The 26,607-nt window shown below is 41.5% G+C and overlaps 1 protein-coding gene across 1 annotated transcript; it reads right to left on the bottom strand.

Moving 5' to 3' along the window:
- Positions 1 to 7,482: 7,482 nt before the first annotated feature.
- LOC105728318 (protein strawberry notch homolog 1-like) lies at positions 7,483 to 8,643 on the bottom strand. The gene is given in 3 exon segments (XM_064376692.1): positions 7,483 to 8,027; positions 8,030 to 8,244; positions 8,573 to 8,643. Coding segments are annotated over 3 exon segments (831 nt in total).
- Positions 8,644 to 26,607: the final 17,964 nt, after the last annotated feature.

Here is a 26,607-nt window from a genome sequence, read left to right on the forward strand (position 1 = left end):
TTTCCCTTGGAGCCAGACAGTTGTTCATTTGAGCTGTTGCAATGTCTGTTACCTTGTGGTTCTATCATAACGTTCTATTCAAGAAGATGAGCAAATCCTTGTGGTTCAGTAATGCCTCAAACTGTTTTACAGTATCCTTATGAATTATATGTTTCAATGCAGAAGGGTTTTTTTTTAAAAAGTGAATTTTATGAAAAAGAGTCTATAAATTCAAGTTTTATTTATACATACTATCCTTCAAATGGAAGATTTTTCACTTAGAGTAAATTCTGTTGGTCCCTCAAAAAGATATCATTCTCACTTCCATTGCTCATCCAGAGGCTTTGCAGGTTGGTAGCAAAATATGAGACCCTACCTCTGTTCTTTATATAAAGATCTATGACAAATTGCTTCCTCAGTAAGTTCAAAATTTATGAAGTGTTCAAAAGTCAATAAAAGTTATAGCTGTAAGCAATCTAGGAGATTCTTGAAAGAATTTATCCCATTCTGTAAGCCACAGTCCAGAAACAGTTTTGTGTCTGTGGTTTCAAATTCAACACACATAAGGGCTCTGAGACACTCACCAGATAGTTGACATTAACAGAAGAAACCAAGATTTATAAATAGAGGAAAGAGATAGGCCTTTTTGCTACAATCCCTTTAAAATAAAATTTAATATCTTCAAAATAAGAACTGTGGAACTATTAAGAATTTAAGTCCCAAGAAGCAAAATTGTATGCACTTTAAATTAAAAAAAGGTCTTGTCTGATTTAGTAAAAAATTAGATTTTTGGGATATCTTAAAACATTTTCAAAAAGAGTAGCATACTTATTATAAACTAACATAAAATTCAACTGCAGGACTTCTACTTAAAAAACAGAACAGATATACTTGACCCTATTTCTTTCAAGAAGTACAGATAAAACCCTGGATATTATGAATGAGACAAACATAAGAAGACCTAAAGTGGGGAGAATAAGACAAACTGATTAAGGATCTCAGGACCAAGAATTACATGGCGGCAAGTTCCCCTGCTTTTCCTTTTGGCTATAAGACTCCAGACTTGGAGCTGAAGAAGTTAGCAACCCAGAAATGCCAATCAGCACAGTCAAGAATAAAGCCAACAAAAGTCTGCCTTCTGTCTAATAACAGAGGAATGAATAAATCGAATGTGACATGTAAGAAGAGTGGAACATTATTCAGTCTTAAAAAGGAATGATAGTCTAACACATGCTACAACATAAATGAATCTTGAGAATATTATGCCGAGTGAAACAAGCCAGTCACAAAAGACAAATACTATATTATTGCACTTATATAAAGTATCTAAAATAGTCAAATTCATAGGAACAGAAAGAAGAATCGTAGCCATTATGGACTTGCTGTAAGGATGACTGGGGAATTGTTTAAAGGGAATGGAGTTCCAGTTTTGTAAGATGTTTGCAAGTGCTAGAGATTGGCTATACAAAAGTGTAAATACACTTAACACTACTAAACAGTACACATGAAAGTAATTAATATGTTATATTTTTGTTACGTGCATTTTACCACAATTACATATTTTTCATAAAGCTTACTCTCTCTAGCCAAAGATGTTGAAAAGAAAGGACTTTACAAGGCAATAACCACTCTACTACAGCCAGACATCATAGCAGAACTGAGGCCCCACCCCCACCCATGCAAAGATAGGCTTGTGGGAAGCCTTGACTTCCATGCTTGCCAGGCTGAAGGACCCCCACCCCACCCCTTCCACAAGGATGGGGTTGGAAAAGTGTGAGTAAAGAGCTGAAGCTTTCATCTCTGCTAGGTGGTAACCACCCTCAACTCCCTACAGGGTCAGTGTGGAGCCCAGATCTCAACAGTCCCCCAGCAGGGACGTAGAAGCACAAACCTTTCCCTGCAGGAATGATTTCAGAGAAAGCCATCTAAACCAGAATATTTAAATAAAATACGGAATCTCATAACATAGGAACAAAATGTTCAAGTTTCAAATAAATTCACATAGCATACTGTGAAGTAGGAGATCTTAAGCTAAATGAAAATACAATCAGTAGATCCCAACACCAAGATGACAGAGCCATTAAATTGACCAAAATTTTAAAGCAGCAAATTTAAAAAATGCTTCAACCAGTATTTATAAACATGCTTGAAGCAAGTGAAAGAAAGCCTCAGCAAAGAAACTAAAGAATCAAATGACAATTTTAGAACTAAGAAATACAATAACATAAAAAGCTCAGTAAATCAGCCCAACAGCATAATGGAAAGGACAGAGGAAAGAGTCAGAAAATTGGATAGCAGAACAAAAAAAATTAACCAATCTAAACAACAGAAATAAAAAAGATCCCTCCCCCCAAAAAAACAAGTAAACAAACAAAACCATTACCTCCAAAACTTGTAAAACTAAGGCAATAGAAGAGCTACCTTTGATATCATCAGTCTCTTAGAAGGAAAGGAGAAAAAGGAAAGCTGAAAAATTACTCTAAGAAATAATGACCAAAATTTCCCAAATTCGGCAAAAGTCATAGACCTACAAATTCAAGAAGTTAAATGAACTCCAGAGCAGCATAAACCAAAAACCTACATTAAGACACATCAAATTTAATGTGAAAACTAATGACAAAGAAAAATCTTTAAAGCAGCAAGAAACAACTGGAACGACAGTGTATTTCTCATCAGAAATCATAGAAGTCGGAATGCAGTAGCACATTTTTTAGGTTCTTAAAGGAAATAATTATAAACCAAGAATCTTATACCAATTAATATATTCTTAAAAAGTGAAGGAAAATTTAAGATTTTCAGATGAAAATAAAGTAATATAATTTGTCACCAGCAGAATTACCCTAAAAGAATGACTAAGGAAATTCTTCAAACAGAAAAAAATGATTAAAAGAGAAACCATGAAACCTTGGAAGAAAGAAAGGAAAACAATAAAAGTAGTTAAAAACATGGTAAATAAATGCATTTTTCTTTTTCACTAGGGTTTTTGAAATTGCATTTTATGTTTGAAGCAAAAAGTTATAATGTTGTCTTATGTAGTTCTCTAAATGTGTATAGAGAAATATTTAAGGCAACTCTATTATAAAAAAAGAAAAGGCATATAAAGACAGCGATGATTTCTATACTTTGTTCACACAAATATATCATATTACTTCACTCAATGACACTATTAGACTAAATAAGGTATGTACCTGCATTGTAATAAATACAATACCTAGAATAACCTCTAAAAACATTATACAAAGAGATACTCTCGGATATACTACAGATATATAGATAAAATGGCACACCCCAAAATATATAAGTAATCCATAGGAAGACATGAAAAAGAAAACAAACAAAAAAGAGAGAACAAATAAAAAACAGAAATTGAAATGTCAAGTTTAAGCCCCTAATATTAATAATTACATTAAATGTAAATGGTCTAAATATAACAGACAAAACTAAAAGACATAAAATGACAGCCACGATTTTTTAAAGTTACATAAATGCATGCTTTCTAAAAGAAATTCAAGTTGAAAGTAAAAGATTTTTGTAAAGATATATTATTCAAGCAGTAATCAAAGAAAAGCAGGAGTAACTAGGCTAGAGACAGGAACTGTGCATAATGATAAAAAGGCAACTCTTCACGTAAAACATAGTAATCTTAAGTGTGTATGTACCAAACCAAAAACTACAAAATATGTCAAATAAAACCTGATAGAAATGAAAGGAGAAAAAGACAAGTCCACAATTATAGCTGAAGACTTTAATATCCTTTTCTCTACAAATGACAAACATACTAGACAGAAAATCAAGTACATATAGAATAATTTAACAATACAATCAATCAACAGAGTTGAATCAACATTTGTGGAATATTCCACACAACAGCAGCAGAATACACATTCTTTCCAACAGCTCATGGAACATATTCCAAGATGAACTATGTCCTGGACCATAAAACAAATCTCAACAGATTGTTTAATGATCGCCATTCTAACTGGCATGAGATTGTATCTCAATGTGATTTTGATTTGCATTTCTCTAGTGACTAGTGATGATGAACATTTTTTCATATGTTTATTGGCTGCATAAATGTTTTCTTTTGAAAAATGTCTGTTCATATCCTTCACCCATTTTTTCTTGTAAATTTGTTTTAGTTTTTTTTGTAGATTCTGGATATTAGCCCTTTGTCAGATGGGTAGATTGAAAATATTTTTTCCCATTCTGTTGGTTGCCAGCTCACTCTAATGATTGTTTCTTTTGCTGTGCAGAAGATCTTAAGTTTAATTAGATCCCATTTGTCTATTTTGGCTTTTGTTGCCATTGCTTTTGGTGTTTTAGTCATGAAGTCCTTTCCTATGCCTATGTCCTGAATGGTATTGCCTAAGTTTTCTTCTAGGATTTTTATGGTGTTAGGTCTTATGTTTAAATCTCTAATTCATCTGGAGTTAATTTTTGTATAAGGTGTAAGAAAGGGGTCCAGTTTCTGCTTTCTGCACATGGTTAGCCAGTTTTCTCAACACCATTTATTAAACAGGAAATCCTTTCCCCATTGCTTGTTTTTGTCAGGTTTGTCAAAGATCATATGGTTGTAGATGTGTGGCATTACTTCTGAGGCCTCTGTTCTGTTCCATTGGTCTATATCTCTATTTTGATACCAGTACCATGCTGTTTTGATTACTGTAGCCTTGTAGTATAGTTTGAACTCAGGTAGAGTGATGCCTCCAGCTTTGTTCTTTTTGCTTAGGATTGTCTTGGCTATGTGGGCTCTCTTTTGGTTCCATATGAAGTTTAAGGTGGTTTTTTCCAGTTCTGTGAAGAAGGTCAGTGGTAGGTTGTTGGGGATAGCATTGAATCTATAAATTACTTTGGGCAGTATGGCCATTTTCACGATATTCATTCTTCCTAACCATGAGCATGGAATGTTTTTCCATCTGTTTGTGTCCTCTCTTATCTACTTGAGCAGTGGTTTGTGATTCTCCTTGAAGAGGTCCTTCATGTCCTTTGTTAGTTGTATTCCTAGGTATTTTATTCTCTTTGTAGCAATCGTGAATGGGAGTTCACTCATGATTTGGCTCTCTGTTTGTCTGTTATCGGTGTATAGGAATGAACATTGATTTTGTATCATGAGACAGATGCTGGAGAGGATGTGGAGAAATAGGAACATTTTTACGCTGTTGGTTGGAGTGTAAACTAGTTCAACCATTGTGGAAGACAGTGTGGCGATTCCTCAAGGATCTAGAAATAGGAATACCGTTTGATCCAGCAATCCCATTACTGGGTATATACCCAAAGGATTATAAGTCATTCTATTACAAAGACACATGCACACGTATGTTCACTGTGGCACTGTTTACAATAGCAAAGACCTGGAACCAACAAATGCCCATCAATGATAGACTGGATAAAGAAAATGTGGCACATATACATCATGGAACACTGTGCAGCCATAAAAAAGGATGAGTTCATATCCTTTGCAAGGACATGGCTGAATCTGGAAACCATCATTCTCAGCAAACTGACACAAGAACAGAAAACCAAACACTGCATATTTTCACTTATAGGTGGATGTTGAACGATGAGAACACATGGACATAGGAGGGAAATATCACCCACTGGGTCTGTTGGGGGATGGGAGTCTAGGGGAGGGATAGCTGGGGGTGGAGACATTGGGGAGGGATAACATTGGTAGAAATACCAAATGTAGGTGATGGGGGGCTGGAGGCAGCAAGGCACCATGGCACATGTATACCTATGTAACATTCCTGCACAATCTGCACATGTACCCCAGAACTTAAAGTATAATTTTAAAAAAATCTCAACAAATGGAAGAGAATTAAGATCTAACAAAGCATTTTATTTGAACCACAATTAAATCAAACTAGAAATCAATAACAGAAAGATGACAGGAAAATCTCTAAACACTTGGAAAATAAACAATATACTTCTAAATACTCAATTGGTCAGAGAATGTCTCAAAGGAAATAAAAAGTACATTGAATTGAGTAAAAATAAAAATACAACATATCAACAATGTGAAACCAGTTACAACAGTGATAAAAAGGAAGCTTCTAGCACTAAATGCATGTATTAGATAAGTGGAAAAGTTTCAAATCAATAATCAAATCTCCCAAGCCAAACTTCAAGAAAATAAGAGCAAAACCAACCCAAAGCAATCAGTAGAAGTGAAATAATAATGGTACCATAAGAAACAGAAGAATATGAAAATCAAAAAACACAATACACAGTAGAGAAAATCAATGAAGCAAAAAGCTAGTTGTTTTAAAAGACTGGTAAAATTGATAAACTTGTAGCAAGACTGACAAAGACAAACAGACAGTTTATCAGTATAAGGACTGAAACAGAGGATGCCAATGCACACCTAGCAGTCAGCACAAGGATAATATTATTAGTTATTGTTGTTAATCTATTACTGTGCCTATTTTGTTGTCCCCTCGCTTGTTTTTATAAACATCTATTATAGATGAAACAAAACATACCCATATTATATAGATAAGTGTCTATTCACATTTGTACATTACCATTTTTAACAGCTTGAGTAAACTCTCCAGTGTCTTACAACACATTAAACAGTATTGAAGTCACTGAGTAACAACAATAACAATGATGACAAAAAAACATAGAGCAGAAGCCTCAAGTGTTTCCTCACTGTCTACAGCTCAAGTACGGTTTCCTTTTTATGAGCAACAAACCAAATTAAGGTAGTGAAGTAAAAAAAAAATTGTTTGCAAGATGAATGCCAATTTGTACTTCCTTCTAAAACTACCTTTCAGTGAAAATGTAAATTTAAGACACTTATAGCCATTTCTGGAATATTGGAATATTAGGAGTAATGGAATATTAGGAATACTATTAATAAATTAAAATTAACTTTTAAGAGTTTTATCATAGGAAAACATATGTACTCATTACCTTGACCAGAAACCTAGGGCAGAGAGGAGAAGGGGCAGGAGGGGATTGCAGGGTTAGAACAAAAATGAGAAAATAACTTGAATGCACGATATGCAATCTTTCATGTCATGCTTTAATAAACCTATTAAGTTGGAGAAAGAAACCAATATATATTTTCTATATTTATAAACTCAAAACACATTGATGACATAGACGTACTGTGTTAACCCTGAACACTGTATAAACATAAAAGTGAAACCCGTTTGGGAAGTTCCAAGCATTTTAAACCAACTGTGGTCTGTAGCCTTTAACACACTCACAAAGAGCCTGACACAAACGCACGCACACATTCCCCTCTGCTCACCCACAGTAAAAACAGATGGGAAGTACCAGGGGAGAAGCGAAAGGAGAGACTGTGTACCACCAGCAGCACTGCTGATTGTCAGTCTTGCTATCTGTTCCAGGTTTGCCCTTACTCCCAGAAAAACTAACAAGAGAGAGCACAACTGAAAAAAATACGCAATTCTTTAGAAACCGTCCCTGATTTTTATGCAAATGATATGCTTCAACAGCATTTCCGATACGTTCGTGTTGAAACCTGTCTGTTCTTTATGCGTTGCTCAAGCTGGTGATGCTCTGAGGGTGATGCTGTCGCCATAGCCGTTTCTGTTGGACCGCAAGCTGTTGAGACTGCTCTGAAGTTAGAAGATTTACAAGAGGGGACACACCATTTGCCGGAATGATCAAACCTACTGTCCGTTGTCCATCTTTGGTTCTTAGACGCAAGATGACCTGTATCTTCACGTTTGTGCCACTGACAGATGTTGGAACACACTCAACTTTTGTCCCGACACTCAGCACTGAACCACACAATACATAATATGTAGGGCAACGGAGACCCATTTCACATACTAACCCCAAGCTTGCTTTTTTGCAATTGCCATGCCAATGAGCATGAGTACAAGTGTCTGCAGACGAATTATACTGATCTAACCAGTGCATCAGGGCATCATCTGATTCAACCTTTTTATATTTCTGTTTTAGGTCAGCGCAAATTTCTAATTTGAGCTACTTCCCAGTATTTGGTTGATAAACTAAGAAAAGTCTCTTTTCTTTAAGTAAGATAGTAGTTTTCTTGTTGTTCCTTCTTTGCATGACAAGTAAAAGCCATCGTCTGGTCCTGTCCGCTCCACCCAAATCTTGGTGGCTTCCTCCCACGACATTCCCCTCTCTACACTAATTGTGTATAATTCTACGTGGCCACAGGTTGAATATCCTGGAGTTAGAAACTTTTTAACATTACTTTTCCTCACCTTTTCATCTCCAGAACCAAGGTTTAAGATTCCTATGTCATATCTTCCTTTTTTTTTCTTTTTTTTTTTTTTTTTTTGAGATGATGTCTTGCTCTGTCATCAGGCTGGAGTGCTGCGGCACGATCTCGGCTCACTACAACCTCTGCCTCCCAGGTTCAAGCGATTCTCCTGCCTCAGCCTCCTGAGTAGCTGGGATTACAGGCATGTGCCACCACACCCAGCTAATTTTTGTATATTTAGTAGAGACAGAGTTTCACCATGTTGGCTAGGATGGTCTTGATTTCTTTATTTTGTGATCCACTTGCTTCGGCCTCCCAAAGTGCTGGGATTACAGGCATGAGCCACTGCGCCTGGCCTCTCTCTCTCTCTCTATATATATATATTTGGCATTTTGGACAACTGCAGTAAGTATGTCTGCAAAATACTGAAATAATGAATTCTGCTGATGCACCTCCATCTATTTAGGAATTTTCCTATGTTGTTATAATCTTTACAGAGAGTAAGACGAGTGATCGTCTACATTTATCAGTCTGACCCCTGTCAATCCTTGTTGAACACCTTTAAAACTTCTCCAGGATAGTCTGGAGGTGGTGAAACCACAGGAGAATTCAAGTTCAAATGGATTTCATGATAATTTCTAAAGCATTTTTTCCATCCTTATTGTCAAAGATGACCCTGCTCAGACCCTTAGATTCTGTGCCTCTTCTGTCACCACGTATAAGTGCCCCCGAGCTCTCAAGTCTTTTAACAACAATAGATGCAAATCTTAGTTCTCCTGCCAGTTCAGAAATCAAGAAGACATATTCAGGAGCAGCAACTTGGTTTGATCTATGAGTTGCGCCGGCAGCACTCCAGGGTAATTCTAAAGTCGTATGAACTCTGCGCCTTTGATTTTTAGCTCTCCTATCTGCTTCTAATGAAATACCCAAACTGGCAGCTTCTGACATGATAGCAATATTCTTATCTCCACCCAGAAATTGTTGTTTTTCTGTGATGTTTAGTATTTTCACGGAAACATCATGTTCAGGTCTTGACTCATAAGATATGCTTTCATGGATGAATGCTTAAACTCTGGTACATCCGTACTATGAAATACTACTCAGCAATAAAAAGGAACAAAGTGCTGATACATGAACCAACCTGGATGAGTCGTCAGAAAGTTATACTGAATGGAAAAGAAAAAAACAATTCTAAAGTATTCCACATTGTATTATTTTATTTACTTAACATTCTTGAAATGACAAAATTATAGAAATGGATGACAGATTGTGGTTGTGAAGCATTGAAGAGGGACGAGGGATGGAAGGAAGTAGATGTGGCTACACAGAAAGGCCACATTAGGGGTCTCTGCATGATGAAAACGTCTTGCATCTTGACTGCATCAATGTCAATATCCTCATGTAATATTGCACTATCATTTTGCAAGATGTTACTTTTAAGTGAAATTAAGTAAAGGATATACAGGATATCTGTGCATTATTTCTTATAATTGCATGTGAACCTGTAATTATTTCAAAATAAAATTTAATGTGAAAATAATTAGAATGGCTAAAATGAAAAAGATGGAAAATCCAAGGAGTGGCAAAAATATGGAATAATGTCATTCTTATGCAGTGCCAGAGAAAGGGTAATGTACCTTTCTCTAGGGTCAGTTGACATTTCTCTAGGGTTAATTAACAAGGATATCACACCTTGTTAAATGTTTGGCAGTGTCTATAAAGCTGAAATGTATACACTAGCAATTTGTTTCTAGATGCACACCCACCAGAGATGTGTTCACATGTGCCTAGAAGAGCTCTGCAGCCTTAACTGTAAATATCCGAACGTGGAAAACCCCCAATACTCCATCATAGGAGAATGAATGAATTGCCAATGGTATATTTGCTCAGTGAATATGAGACAGCAAGAGAATGAACAATCAATCAACATTCACATGAAACAAAAGGCATGAGTCATAGACATATTATTGGGCTAAAGAAGCCCAAGAGAGCATATCTGCATAGTCCTCTGTTCATAGAACTTGAAGATTAACAGTTGAAATTAATCACTGTGGAGAGAAGCAAGGATACCCCTTAGAGGGGGCTTGGAGCAGGTGGTATCAATTTTTTTCTTTATCCCTGTGCTGTAAACTGAATGCATTCACTTTGTTCACATCAAGCTCACTCTGGATTTTGCACTTTCCTGTATACATCTTACCGTGCACAAAAAATTAGAACCCCAAATGAGGTATGCATCAGGGAAAGCAGCATGATTGTGAGTTACTTTCTGGGGAAGAAAGTCAGGACACCCCACGTGTTCCCACTGTGAGTGTGGCTGCCTATGTGCAGGAGCATGGGAAGTGCTGAGAGAATTTGTCCCTCCAGCTTCACCAGGGTTCTGCCCTTCCTCAGCCTCACTGCTTTGAGACTTTCCATCCTGGTGACCACCCCACTTGGAACTTGCACTGACCTCATGGCTGCTCTTTCTCTCATTATTCTAAACCTTTTAAAGTAATTTTTTGAGGTCACGTGTGGACAATTCATTCACTTACCAAATGTGGGCTGAAGACCTGGATATCTTGTGCCACACGTTGTGCAAGGCTCAGATGGTAAGCAGATGAGCAAGACCAAGTTCCTGCCTTTGCGATACACAGAGCTGGTGAGAAACACACCGCAGCTGCCACATGTGGAAGAACGGAGGGCGGCGCATGTGCTCTGGGTGTGAAGGCTGGTGTAAGTGCATGGAGAGGTCTGTAGATGAGCCATTGGAGAAGGTCTTGAGGATTGACGGGTGCTAGACAGGGCCATTCCCACCCAGTGACCTATCCAGGTAGGAGTGGGCTGGAGGCCTCAGAAAAGCAAGTCCATGGCAGCAGGTTAAGGAAATAGACTGAAATAGCCTTCCATCCCTACTGTTTCACAACAAAGGCTCCCTCCTCCCCGGGAGGCTTGCTTCCTTCTGGTGTGTGTGTGTGGTTCCACATGGCCCCATTTATTTTCCTTTCACTCTCAAATGCCAGATGCAGCCTCCTGCCAGGGCTGCTGCTCAGTGAGCTTGTGAAGGAAAAGGTTAGAGGCTTCAGGCTGAGAACAGCAACCAACCTTTTCGTGGAGGGTCGCACTGTGGCCTCAGGGACCTTTCCTCCCAGCATCTGCCTCCCAGGAGAATGGCTCCTTCAGGACCCTGAGCTTCTGGGTCAGAAGTCAGCTATATGCAGCATACTCCTGGGAGGCCACACTCTGAGGCACCAGGGGCCAGGAGGAGACAGTGATAAGGCAGTGGGTACCGAAAGCACTTGGGCAGGTTGCAGAGGCAGACTGACTTGACTTCACATTGCTTCTCAGTCCAATCACGGATGGCCAACAGCTCCTACTGACATTCACTGTTTTTTTTTGTTCGTTTGTAAGATGATGGCCTGAAGGACTAGTAGTGGAGAACCATATTTGCTCAACCAATGTGTTGATCACCATGGTTTTTCCTGCCCGCCCCAGGTGAGGCCCTATGCCCTGCGGGAATCCTGCCTCCTGGAGTTTTCCAATCCCTCCATCTTTTTATATTTGAGCCTCTGTTGCCAGGCCTAGTAGTGGCAATCTTATACTTTCCTGATTACAAACAGCTCCAGGCTAATGGGGAAACACTGGGAACCACACACTACTTTCCAGTTGTTAAAGAAGAAAAATATCCAACAGCATCTGTTAAAGCACAGTAAGGTAGACTTTGTTCAGGACTGTCACGGCAGGCACAGGGACAATAGCAAAGGGTCTTGCAATGGGTGAGAGACTGAATTCAACTTCAAAAACAGCACGGGCAAGTGGGAATTTATAGCCAATGACCAGGGGGAGGGGTCAGTGGATAGACAGTTACTAAGAGGACACTTCAGGGGCCTGGGGGATTCTGGCTGAACCACCTCACAGAATTCCTGCTGAAGGCAGGCCAGGGAGATAGGACATCATGGGGGATGGTGGAGCATGGGGAGCCTGATCAGATGTCACCGAGGGGGATGAGAGATGAGGGGCAGGGAGTCCTTGCTAAACTGACAAAGCAGGGATTGCTAAAACGGATGTCACAAGGAAGTGTACAGAGAAGGTTCCAAAGCCTGACTAAAATTTGGTCAAGTAGAGAATCTTTGTCACAGGTGATTGTACAAACCAGGGACTCTGTTTGGTCACGTCCCGCTATGATGAAACATACACCATGTATGGACTTGGTGCTTTATAAATGATGGTCACAAACTCCTGTACCCTGCATACCTTGTACTCAAATACCTTATGAAATATGCATTACAACAACATATTTAAAAGGTTGAGATAAAAACAAAAACAGATATTTTATTACTTCGTTTACCCTGATGGACCAACTTGAGAACACTGCCTTGGAGTGTCCTTTTGGGTGTTCTAGGCACCCAGGCCAACTGGCTGGACCTGCAGGCAGCCTCACGGAAGAGATTGCGGGAGGCCGGAGACTGACCGTGCTGCAGGCCTGATGCAGATCTTATCTCTGGGGCCTGAGCTTATTTGGTTTCTTTCTTTCCATTTTTTGGTTCATTTCTTTTGTCTGTTTTCTATTCTAGTCAAGCTCTGAAATGAAACAATACCAGGCCAGTACTATATCCCCGGGAAATGTCGAAATGAAAAATGATCTCCTCTCAAGCTTTTCTTTTCCAGGCAAAATAAGCTCCCTTATCGTGAAACGTCCCCACTTCTCCACCCTGTGACTTTTCACCCCTGCTCGGTAACTGAGTCCAGTTTCTCTTTGATGACGCTTCCTGTAAGGAACTATCCCCTGAGTCTGCTTTGGGCCTAGACTGTGATTAGAGATAAATGGCCAAGTTTATAACATTTTGCTTCTTTGTTTTCCTGCCTCCCCGTCCCCCAATTCCTTCCATCTCTAGCAAACAGGAGATGAGGTGAGGTGAGAAAGCCTAAATATTAGCATTTTATTTTCTGCCGCCATGTGGCTGATCGTGTGTTTTTTAGACCCAGTTATTAAACTGAAGTCATGGAGTACTGACACATGGGGCAAGCTTCGTGCAAGAGTTTCATCTCTCTGACTGTGCCAATGAGGGTATATGTTTATACTCATTCACATCACATTTATTTTCCTGAAACTCAAGGAAAATTAAAGTATCAGAAATCAAAACTTTCTTATGAACTGCACAGCCTATAATCTCCCAACTGGGGCAGAGAAAATTGTGAATGCTCAATCCAAACCAGGCAGTGATCACTGGGTGTCTAGGCAGGGATGGTTCTAGAAGCTTGCAGCATCAAGCTGGTCTTGGAGGGCAACTCTGCAAAGTTCTTTCAACACGAAAGAAAAACCATTGCATATACAAATGCAACAGTGGAAATTACTTTCTATCTGTAACCTGTCTTGTTTTTGTGAAATACTGAAAACACAAAAAACACATAATCCCAGCCTACCCTCAGTGGGAAGCAGTTTATCAGGAATGCATTTATTTTGCTTTTCCTGAAGTCTTCAGTGTCCTGGAATAGAAGATTGAAATTCTAACCCTTCATTCAACAAGGAAATGCCCCTGATGAATTCCAGCAGCAGCGGCAAAGAGCCCCAGCCCGGGACAGGCAAGCCTAGGCCAGGTGGGGTAAAGAGAGTCCCACAGGATTTATTTTTGTTTCTCAGTGCCCTTAAAAGTTATGTTTGTATTATACTGTAGCCTACATGGTGTGCAGTCACATTTTTCTAAAACAACAATGTATATGTCTTAGTTTAAAAATACGTTATTGCTAAAAGAAAATTGCTAACAATTATCTGGGCCTTGAGCAAGTCAATCTTTGCTGGTGAGGGTCTTGCCTCAGTGTTGATGGCTGCTGACTCATCAGGGTGGCGGCTGCTGAAGGTTGAGGTGACTGTGACAATTTTTTGAAATAAGGTAATGAAGTTTGCCACATCAATTGACTTTTTTCCACAAAAGATTTCTCTGTGGCATATGATGCGGTTTGATAACATTTTGATAGCATCTACCTACAGCAGAACTTTTTACAAAACTGAAGTTAATCCTCTAAAACCCTGCCACTGCCTTATCAGCTAAGTTTATGGCATATTCTGAATGCTTTGTTGTCATTTCAGCAATGTTCACAGCATCTTCACCAGGAATAGTTTGCATCTCAAGAAACTGTTCTTTGCTCTTTCCTAAAATGAAACTCCTCATCCATTCAACTTTTATCATGAGGTTGCAACAATTGAGTTACATTTTCAGGATCCACTTCTAATTCTAGTTCTCTTGTTATTTCCAGCACATCTGCAGTGACTTCCTCCACTGAAATCATGAACTCCTCAAAGTCATCCATGAAGGTTGAAATCGACTTCTTCCAATCTTCTGTGAATGTTGATATTTGATCTCCTCCCTTCAGTCATGAATGTTCTGAATAGCATCTAGAATAATGAATCCTTTCCAGAAGAGTTTCAACTTACTTTGCCCAGATGCATCAAAAGAATCACTACCTATGGCAGCTATAGCCTTACAAAATATATTTTTTAAATAGTAAGACTCGAAAGTTGAAGTCAGTTTTTGACTGCAAAATGGGTTGTGTTACCGGGCGTGAAAACAGTGTTAATCACCTTGTGCATCTCCATCAAAGCTCTTGGGTGACCAGGTACTCTGGTCTATGGTCAGTAACAGTTTGAAAGGAATTTTAGTTTTTTCTGAGCAGGAGGTCTCAAAAGTGGACTTCAAATTTTTAGTAGATGATTCTGTAAACAGACATGCTGTCATCCAAACTTTGTTGTTTCATTTGTAAAGCACTGGCAAAGTTAGCATCATTCTTAAGGGCCTTAGGATTTTCTGAGTGGTAAATGAGCATTGGCTTCAACTTAAAGCCACCAGCAGCATTAGACCCCAACAAGAGAGTCAGTCTGTTCTTTGAATATTTGACTTCTCCTCTCTAGCTATGAAAGTCTTAGATGGTATTTTCTTGCCAGAGAAGGCTGTTTCATTTACATTGAAAATCTGTTGTTTAATGCAGCCACCTTCATCATTTATTTTAGCTAGATCTTCTGGATAACTTGCTGCAGCGTCTATACCAGTACTTATGGCTTCATCTTGCACTTTTATGTCATGGAGATGACGTCTTCCTTAAACTTCATGAACTTACTTCTGCTAGCTTCCAACTTTTCCTCTGCAGCTTCCTTACCTCTCTCAGCCTTCACAGAGTTGAAGAGAGTTAGGGTCTTGCTCAGGATTAAGCTCCGGCTTAAGGGAATGTTGTGGCTGGTTTGATTTTCTATCCAGGCTACTAAAACTTTCTCCATGTCAGCAATATGGCTGTTTTGCCTTCTTACCATTCAGATGTTCCCTGGAGTAGCATTTTCAGTTTTCTCCAAGAATTTTCCTTTGCATGTACAGTGTAGCTAATTTGGTGCAAGAGGCTTAACTTTTGGCCTATCCCAGCTTTCAACCTACCTTCTTTACTAAGCATAACCATTTCTAGCTTTTGATCTAAAGTGAGAGACATACGACTCTTCCTTTTGCTTGAACACTTAGAGACCATTGTAGGGTTATTCACTGGCCTGATTTTCATGTCGTTGGGTCTCAGGGAATTGACAGCCCTGAGGAGAGGGAGAGAGATGGGGGAAAAGCCAGTCAGTGAAGCAGGAAGAACACTCCTAACGTTAACGATATGAGTTTGCCATCTCACATGGGTGTGGTTTGTGGTGCCCAACAACAATTATAAGAGTAATGTCAAATATTAATGATCACAGATCACAATAACAGGTATAAGAATGGTGAAAAAGTTTGAAGTATTGTGATAATTACTAAAATGTGATAGAGAGTTAGGAAGGGAGCACCTGCTACTGGTAAATGGTGTGGATATACTTGGATATACTTACACTTGCTCGATGCAGGGCTGCCACAAGCCTTCAATTTGTAAACAAACAAACAAAAAAGGCAATGTCAATGTAGGTCAAGAAAGTGAAGCCCAGTAAAACGAGGTTACCTGTATCTAAAGGAGTCTAGTGAGCCCTGACCTTGGCTGCGGCCCCTCAGCCCTGGAGGTGATTAAGGATAAGACTGCCCACACTTGACTGCCATGGCTCAGAAGTAGGTTGGACCCAGAGGCCTCCTTAAGCTCTGTCCAGCTTGCAGAGTCTCTACAGACACCTAAATACAGATGGTAATGAAAATGCACTGTTAATGAGATTGCCCATCATATCCTCCAATTTTTGCTGCACCTCTGTGCAGAGGCTAAGAAACCAACAGTCTTGCAGAAGGAAAAACTCAATGGTGGACAGGATCACACATACTTTTATACACACATACTTAGAAACATATAGGAATGTACAAAATCTCTCTCATTAGGCTCAGACCTTTCCACTTATGATCAGGCTTTCTAACCCACTACTTGCTACGTAACCAGCCATTTATTTCCCTTCTATAAGATTCAATTGCCTTGTAAGAACATTAAAAAAAAAAAGGCAGAGAACTTCAACCTTTCATTTCAAGCAGTAGAAGCTCTTTCTTCTGAACAATGTCCCCTGCCAGAATGTCCGATATTTAAAACTGATGCAAATGGAGTGGCATTGCTTGCACACATATGGCTACTCTAATGCCCTCTCCTCCATCACAGACACCCTATACTCCCTGTTCCTTGACCCTGCTCTGGAGGCAGCTTTCTGGAGGAGGGTTTGAATACCACTGAACTGTATTATTCCAAATGCCTTTCCACTGTTTTCTGTTCAATAAAGCTGTCCCTTATGCAGCCCCTTCATCCAGAACAGAACTGGGACTTTGCAAAGGGGGCAAGGCAATGTTATGCATTCAATTTAGAGTACAGGCACCTGTGTTCCTCAGGCCACTTGCAGGCCATTTATCTGATAAGTGGCCACAGGTGACCACAGCAGCCACAGATTAGTGGCTCTTGCATGCCACACTTGATTCTTTCCATTCCTCTCTTGTACATTCATGCTCCTGGATTTCAAGAACAGTCCCAGTGCTCAGAGACTCACCACGTTTTCCTCCCTGGCTAATGGTCCTACTGATGTAATTTCCCAGTAACATTGGCAAGGTTTTTGCTGACGTGTATGATCAACTTTAATAAAGCAAATACATCAACATTGAGGAATCTTTGACGAAAATAAAAATGATACTCGAGGATTAACTTAACAGGTTTAAATATTAATTAGTGTATTAACATGATGGGCGTGCCTTTAATATTAAAGTGCATCACTCTACCACAATACTGCGTTTTAGTTCTGTTTTGAAACAAGCACTCCTATTTCAAACCACGCCTCCAACTCTGATCCCATCCAGGGACACATGGAGCCAAATGCTCACATGCTCCCTCCTCAGGACAGAAGTTGGGCAGCAGCTGCTCAACGTGAAACATGTTTTGGAAACAAGAAGCAGCGCTCACCCCAAGATGCTGGACTGATTACATACACAGGAAGTTCACAACTGGGTGGCTCTCCTCTAAGTCATCTACTTACTGACTGCGAGAGCTTCCCCCATTGCTTTTGTTTATATAAGTTTGTTTAGGGAGTGATTGTTCTTCTTACATAGCCAGACTCATGTCTAGGTGGGCTACAGAATCACATTCCTGCATGGCAAGAAAAGACCTTGAGGTTGTATAATCCAATGCCCTTGCTTACAGATGTGGAAACTGGCCACCAAGGAGGGTGACTTGGCCATGAGGATGTAGCTAGAGGAGCAGTATCACCTCGGCCAGGGGCAAAGGAAGTCCTGTCCTGGGCTCCATCATCTAGAGGACCCTCCAGCTGTGACTGTCCCATTCTGCAAGTTATGAAATCCATCAGCCCAAGGGACCTGCCCATCTGGAGTCTGTGCACACCTTCCAGGTACCCAGAACCCTAGAATTCTCTGCCCAGTGACCCATATCCACTTCTGCATGCATTCTCATGCCAAGGTGTGACCAAGGTATGGCTGCCTTTGGCAGGTGTGAAAATTTAGAGTGTCAGTATGTGTATACAAGTTCTTCACGTTGTAAGACAGGGCTAAAGCCAGCATGGTAAGTGATAAGGAGCTGAGCCAGCTTGCCCCTCTCCATCTCTTTTGCTGTGGAACTCCAAGCAGTCTGAGAATTCTAAATTAAACCTGGCTTTTTAGATTTTTGTAAAGGTGTATTTAACCAGGCAAGAAGGTAGAATATATTTTATTTAGCAATTTGTTTGTTTTATTTATAATTTTAAAATATTTGAACTCAGGCCTGTGGGTTTCCATTTGTGCTCCTGGTCTGGGCCCTGCATGTATCGGGGTCTGGCCTGCTCAGAGCCCAGCTCCCTTGGATTAAGCCCAGTGCCCCTGGCTGCCTTGCAGGGAGCAGCCCATGTAATAGATTGTGACAGGCATGGCGGAGGGTTGAAAGCAGAACAGATGTATAAGCAGAGGACCTATTCTACCACTGTCTACTTGTATGACTGTGGAAAAGCCGTTTACCTAAACTAATTGCCTATCAGCAAAGAAGATAACACCTAACTGCTTTGGGGACAATTTTTCTAGCAGCAGAGCCTGAGACAGGTGCTCTTGGGCGATGGGTTGTTGAGGGAAGGCTCTCACGGGAGCAACAGAAGCAGGACAAGAAAGGGAAGGAGCTGGATGACGGTGTCTGCTGCAGACCAGCATCAGCCTAGTCCAGTGAAAACTCTGGAGCTCGAATTGCTTTAGTTCTGTTCTTAGAGAACAAAGCACCAGTGAGTCAGTTCCACCTGGAGGCAACCCCTTAAAAACTGCATGAGTCAGTCTGATCCAAAGAGAGGCCTTGGTACTTGGTTTGAAAGAGTGCACCAGGCCTGTTGACCACTGGAGACATAATTGAGGGACTTCACTAACACCCACAGGTGTCCTCTCTATCCCACATCTACCGTATATGCATGGTGGAAAAACAGAATCTGTTTTTCAAGGCACAGCACTATAAGCAAAATGTGAGAATATCTGGCAGTAATTTCTGAAATGTATTAAATGCAAAATAACCAAAAGGCAAAGATGGGAAGAAGAGCCTGAGAGATAGTTTTGTCTTGCTGAAGGAAGATTGGCTATTAATACAAAAGAAAATGCAAAGTAACCATACAAAATACTGTTTACTTTGACTTTATTTAAATTTTATTCATGTTGTGGAGCTCATTTTCTAATTGACTTCACCTTTCTTTATCTGAGCAGAGCTGATGACTGATGGGAATCACGCTTCTTTCAGCATTAACCGTGATCCTAGGATAAAACGGCAGAGGCAAATGGAGGTGGATGTGAAGCAAAGTCAGCACACGAATACACTATTTGCTGAAGCATGTGCCAGCAGATGGCCTGAACTTCTTACTTTGCTTTCTGAAATAGAATCTCCTCTTATGATCTCCAAGTAGGTTAAAAGCCTCCATAGAAACATAAAAGATACGAAAAGCACATGAAATTAACCCATCTAAAAGATTGGCAATTACTGTTCAATAAATGAGAGCAGGTGGCATCAATCTCTTCTCTGCCTGTTGCATTTGATTTCTGTCCCAGAATGGCTGCCATCAATCATTTCCTATCACTGAGAGGCTGGAGAAGCCTTGCTTCGGCAGTGGGAGCCCCTGGGAAGATGCCAGCTCTCTGAGTGGGGAATTGTCAGACTGAGCTCACCAGGAATGCTTGTGTGTAGTGCTAGATCTGAGGAAACAGTCCTGAGTCCCAGAAACAGACCAATAATCAGTAAGTTGGAGTTTAGGTGGATGACTTGAACCCAGGGAAAGATATAAATGAGGATACCAAGGTTGATCTGGGACCAGAGCAGAAGGCTCCCAGAAGATTCAGTCATATAATGAAGTCAAAAAATAATGGCATTAGTGGTCCTGATTCCTCATTTATCCCTTTATTCATGCTTTTGTCATATGAATTAAAGTTTCTTCTGCTGGAGTAGCTATACTTGTATCAGACAGAACAGGCTTTAAGTAAAAAACACTTGAAAAAAGACAACTAGTCATTTCAGCAAGAAAATATAACAATATAACAATTCTAAATATATATACACCCAGCACTGGAGCACCCAGATTCCTAAAACATATACTTCTGGACCTAAGAGAGAGATAGACAGCAATGCAATACAAGGGGGGGCTTCAACACCCCATTCACAGCATTAGACAGATCAGCAGGTCAGAAAGTCAACAGAGACTTTGGACTTCAATTTGCTTTCAGACCAAATGGAACTAACAGATATTTACCGTACATTCTACTCAACAACTGCAGAATTCTTTTGATCAGCTAGATAATGGAGACTCAAAAGACAAAGGGAATGGGAGGCTAATGGATACTGAGAAATTAGTTAATGGGTACAATGTATGTTATCTGGGGAATGGGTGCCCTAAAAGCCCTGACTTGACCATCACACAATTTAGGCATGTAATAAAATTCTACATATACCCTATAAATGTGTACAAATAATAAATAAAGTTTCTTCTGCTAAACTAAACTAAACAGGATGCATTTTTCACTCTTGGATTTTGTGTTCGTCTTCATGACTCATTTTAGCCAAGGGAAGTGGGTAGAAGTGACAGCATGCATGCACACCATGGGATGCGCTTCAGCCAGTGGGAAGTGGGTAGAAGTGACTGCATGCATGCACACCATGGGATTCGCTTCAGCCAATGGGAAGTGGGTAGAAGTGACAGCGTGCATGCACACCATGGGATTCGCTTCAGCCAATGGGAAGTGGGTAGAAGTGACAGCGTGCATGCACACCATGGGATTCACTTCAGCCTATGGGAAGTGGGTAGAAGTGACAGCACGCATGCACACCATGGGATTCGCTTCAGCCAATGGGAAGTGGGTAGAAGTGACAGCGTGCATGCACACCATGGGATTCGCTTCAGACAATGGGAAGTGGGTAGAAGTGACAGCACGCATGCACACCATGGGATTCGTTTCAGCCAATGGGAAGTGGGTAGAAGTGACAGCGTGCATGCACACCATGGGATTCGCTTCAGCCAATGGGAAGTGGGTAGAAGTGACAGCACGCATGCACACCATGGGATTTGCTTCAGCCAATGGGACGTGGGTAGAAGTGACAGCATGCATGCACACCATGGGATGCGCTTCAGCCAGTGGGAAGTGGGTAGACATGCGCTTCAGCCAGTGGGAAGTGGGTAGAAGTGACAGCACGCATGCACACCATGGGATTCGCTTCAGCCAATGGGAAGTGGGTAGAAGTGACAGTGTGCGTGCACACCATGGGATTCGCTTCAGCCAATGGGAAGTGGGTAGAAGTGACAGCACGCATGCACACCATGGGATTTGCTTCAGCCAATGGGAAGTGGGTAGAAGTGACAGCACGCATGCACACCATGGGATTCGCTTCAGCCAATGGGAAGTGGGTAGAAGTGACAGTGTGCGTGCACACCATGGGATTGGCTTCAGCCTATGGGAAGTGAGTGGAAGTGACAGTGTGCGTGCACACCATGGGATTGGCTTCAGCCTATGGGAAGTGGGTAGAAGTGACAGCGTGCATGCACACCATGGGATTGGCTTCAGCCAATGGGAAGTGGGTAGAAGTGACAGTGTGCATGCACACCATGGGATTGGCTTCAGCCTATGGGAAGTGAGTGGAAGTGACAGTGTGCGTGCACACCATGGGATTGGCTTCAGCCTATGGGAAGTGAGTGGAAGTGACAGTGTGCGTGCACACCATGGGATTGGCTTCAGCCTATGGGAAGTGGGTAGAAGTGACAGCGTGCATGCACACCATGGGATTGGCTTCAGCCAATGGGAAGTGGGTAGAAGTGACAGCGTGCATGCACACCATGGGATTGGCTTCAGCCAATGGGAAGTGGGTAGAAGTGACAGCACGCATGCACACCATGGGATTCGCTTCAGCCAATGGGAAGTGGGTAGAAGTGACAGTGTGCGTGCACACCATGGGGATTCGCTTCAGCCAATGGGAAGTGGGTAGAAGTGACAGCGTGCATGCACACCATGGGATTTGCTTCAGCCAATGGGAAGTGGGTAGAAGTGACAGCACGCATGCACTCCATGGGATTCGCTTCAGCCAATGGGAAGTGGGTAGAAGTGACAGTGTGCGTGCACACCATGGGATTGGCTTCAGCCTATGGGAAGTGAGTGGAAGTGACAGTGTGCGTGCACACCATGGGATTGGCTTCAGCCTATGGGAAGTGGGTAGAAGTGACAGCGTGCATGCACACCATGGGATTGGCTTCAGCCAATGGGAAGTGGGTAGAAGTGACAGTGTGCGTGCACACCATGGGATTGGCTTCAGCCTATGGGAAGTGAGTGGAAGTGACAGTGTGCGTGCACACCATGGGATTGGCTTCAGCCTATGGGAAGTGAGTGGAAGTGACAGTGTGCGTGCACACCATGGGATTGGCTTCAGCCTATGGGAAGTGGGTAGAAGTGACAGTGTGCATGCACACCATGGGATTGGCTTCAGCCAATGGGAAGTGGGTAGAAGTGACAGCACGCATGCACACCATGGGATTGGCTTCAGCCTATGGGAAGTGGGTAGAAGTGACAGCATGCGCATTCACCATGGGATTGGCTTCAGCCAATGGGAAGTGGGTAGACGTAACAGCATGCGTGTTCACGATGGGATTCGCTTCAGCCTATGGGAAGTGGTAAAATGGCCTGTTTTGTGACCTTATTCATTTTTCACTTACCTTCATGCCTCTGGTACAGGAAAGAATATGCCCCTGCCAGACTGCTGGTACAAGAAGGCTGGAAATTATGTGTGGCAGAGCCACCCCAAATGACCCACAGTATGATCTGAAATCAAGCAGCCCCTGCTCCAGAACGCTGAAGCAAGCCCAGCCTAGATCAGCCAGACCCCCACTGTCCCATACATGCAGTAGTAATAACAGTGATTGTTTTCAGCTGCGGAATTTTGGAGCATTTGTTACATGGAATAATTATGACAATAACCGGCCAATATGGTCAGCTATAAGGAACACTCGGAATGGACAGTTGTATGTATTTCTTTTGCATGTGACTGACCGTGCGTCATTTGGGAGGGGATGGTGTGTTAATGTGGCAGGTTGGTAACTGAGACTTCTTGCCAATGCTATATTAGAAGTATTCTCCAAGAATTTACCCAAGCTTTGCAAGAAACTCAAATGAACTCTGAGCATTTTTCAGTTCCCTGGAGGGATTACTGAGTAGCTGCTTAGCTGTTTCATTTTTTTTTCCTCTGAGCCTACATTTCTTCCCTTCCTCCTTTCCTTTTTTTTCTTTCTCTCATTCTCTTTCAATATTTCCTTCCTTCCCCAGAAGCTCCATGCCAGTTTTCCATGCCAACAGTGCAGGCAGGGTATCCTGACATTTTTAATTTATTTAGAATTCAGAATATTTGTTTCTGAATTAACCATATATGGTTTTGAATGGCTGTTAGAAAATGATCCGTCCTAATTTTTAAATTTGGCCTGGATCCAGTTGCCTTAAGGAGATGTCATTAGTTTTACTTTTCTTAGTAACCAAAAGACATTCAAAATTTTGCTCTTGATACACTCAGCCTAATGATTCCATTAGGAAATAAGGATGCTTTTAAAGCTCTTTCCATGGAGAGAGGAGAATGACACAAACTTGATGGAATTACAGTCAGAGACATTTAGAATTGGTAGAGATATTCAAGAGCTCATTTTAGGTAGAAAAGAAGGATTTCAGAGAGTTTGTGAGTTCTTCCCGAAGTCACACAGTTTATAAATGACACAACCTAGCATAGAGCCTGGTGTCCCAATTCAGACTCCAGTGCTGCTCACTAGAAATGGAAGAGACTTCGGGCCTATGTGTAATCACACCCATGCTCCTGTGCCCACGCTGTTTGTCACTCATCAGCCTTGATACTCTTTCCTGCAAGATTGTTGAAATGTCCTATTTGTATCCTTTCACATTCATCAAACTAGAAGAAACTGGGTATGACTGAGGGAGGATTCCTCTTGGCCAAACAATGCCTATATGTATAAGAATATTCATTCTAGAGCCAAGAGTGCTACAAGGTTCAAAGATTAAGGAAACATCAGGCTGAGGCTTAAAGTCTTAAAGGAATGCTAGATTTTTAAATGTATTGCAGAGCTGTCATTTCTGTGCCTAATTTTTGTATGTTTTCAATGCAGCCTTTAAAAATGGCTGTGTTGGTGTGGTGCCTTAAAGAACTGCTCTGGGACATGGCAAGATCTCCTGTCTCTTCCCTATCTTCAGTTGCTCAACACAAGAACTTAGATGCATGGGCGCATTAAAAATCATACCCCAGCACTCACCTGCTGACCTTGTTCTCCTTGCAGTTGTGGAATGACATAGAAAAGACCCAGAGCCTCGGCCACAGAGCCTTGGGTAGAATTCTTTGGTTCCTTGGCATCCATCTTCATTGTAGAAGCACATGATAGAAAAACTCAAGACCAGCCCCAAGGAGCTGCCCTCCGAATTGTGTCATGTTGTAACATACGTCCCATTTTCCTCCCATTTCTATATCTCTGAATTGACTTTCCAAAACAACCCAAATTCCTTAATAGAGACCTCTGCTAGAAGAGAGTTAAAACATGACTTTAAGGAGACCCCAGACACAGACAGTGTATCAGTATCAGTGGGTGATCTAATGACTCATGAGAGGCACTGATCCATCTAAAGGAGTCCTTCAGGATCCTTTAAATTATCAGTGATAGGGAGATTGCACATCAAAGAAAAGCAGGCTGTCTCCAAGAATACATGAATGAGCAACACAAATGAGGCAGTTTTGAGGCTGGGTGTGGTGGCTTATGCCTATAATCCCAGCACTTTGAGAGGCTGAGGCAGGTGAATCACGAGGTCAGGAGATCGCGATCATCCTGGCTAACACAGTGAAACCCCATCTCTACTAATAATACAGAAAATTAGCCAGGCGTGGTGGTGCACGTCTTTAGTCCCAGCTACTCAGGAGACTGAGGCAGGAGAATCGCTGAAACCTGGGAGGCAGAGTGAGCCAAGATCATGCCACTGCACTCCAGCCTGGGCTACAGAGCAAGACTGTCTCAAAAAAAAAAGAAAGAAAGAGACAGTTTTGAAATGTTCAGTGATTGTGGTCTTTGCCTGTGGCCCTGGGTCACCATCTCAGTGTACCTTATTTCCACTTGAGTGTCACCCTCCTTTCCGTATCTGAACACTTTCAGCCTCTACTGGAACTTCCTCTGGAGAACATAATCCTGTTCCAACCTCTCCCTGGAGACACACATGCACCTCTGTTGCACAGTGTCTGCAGAAACAGACACACAAAAGCCTCCAATTACCAACTGCCACCCGCCCCTTCAAGGCCCCTAGTTAGTGCTCCCTCAACAGGTGCCATCTGCTACCTTGAAAACCCCAACAATCTATCTGTCCTTTTCCAGTATCTTGAAGACCCCCAAAGTAAGACTAACAATGTAGCAGCCCTTGCTGCAAGCTTTAGGTAAACCATTCTCCTTACCGTTTGGCTAAACGATGCCACGACTCAGTGTTCACAGCCATAGTTTCAAGTGAAACTGTCACAAATGAATAGAATACATAATGGTCATTTTTGATGGATGGATAGATATAAATATAGACCTAGATATTTTCTTTATACTTGGGACGTCGGGACTCATGAATGCCGTATGTGTGATCTCAGTATATAAAAAATGAGAAACGGGAGACTCCCCGGGGTTGTGGACCTGTCTGCTTTGGTGGTGCCTGTTGCATGGATGTCCACCCCTAAGAAGCTCCCATCACAAGCTCCTTGGGCTTCCCTTGCTTGGGGTTTAATGGTATGAGGATAGGATGTTGCTTTACTTCCTTTGGAGATGTGTGGAGTTCAGATGCCTGAGTGAAAAAATCCTCACCTCCCTTTTTCTACTGGATCAAACGATGTCTATTGTTATATCAGCACCCTGGAGAGAACCTCGAGGACTGGGTGATTGCATTGTGTGTGTTATTGCCCCAGCGTTATACATTTGGACTGCAGAGAACTAGTGACATTGCTAGCAGAGATTAAAATGTATATTTTGCTTTCGAAGGCTTTGATGTTTTCCCAAAGGAATTTTGGTTATTATTTTTCCAATCTGCCCCTAAGTGTCATATGCATGAGAAACAGGCTCCATGTTAGGGGTACGGGTGTTGTATCACTTTTCAGTGGGATCTTAGAGAGCTCGTATTTCTTTAAAGGGAGGAGAGAAAATGGCAATTCAAAATTTTTTGGTGTAAAAGATTATTGCAGATATTAAGGTAAAACCTCTTGCAGAAATTTCCAAAACACTGTGGAGAATGGTAACCAGTGGCTTGTGAGGAATCACGTGGAATGGCATGCAGTGTGATCTTTGGAGACTCAGCGCTCCACTCGGGTTGAGATTCATAGTCCCACTACATCACTTCATCTTGCTGTGGGTGCGCAGTGCCTGGCAGGCATTCTAAGGGCCAATGGTAAACCCTGTATACCCTGCCCACAAGAAGACAAACAAGGAAGACCACCAGGACCTGAGCTGTGGGGACAGCTCATACCAGACAAGGTAAGATCAG

Source organism: Aotus nancymaae, unplaced genomic scaffold (genome assembly GCF_030222135.1).
Source record: "Aotus nancymaae isolate 86718 unplaced genomic scaffold, 86718_ANA_hifiasm-v0.15.2.pri h1tg000001l, whole genome shotgun sequence".
Classification (NCBI taxonomy): Eukaryota; Metazoa; Chordata; class Mammalia; order Primates; family Aotidae; genus Aotus; species Aotus nancymaae.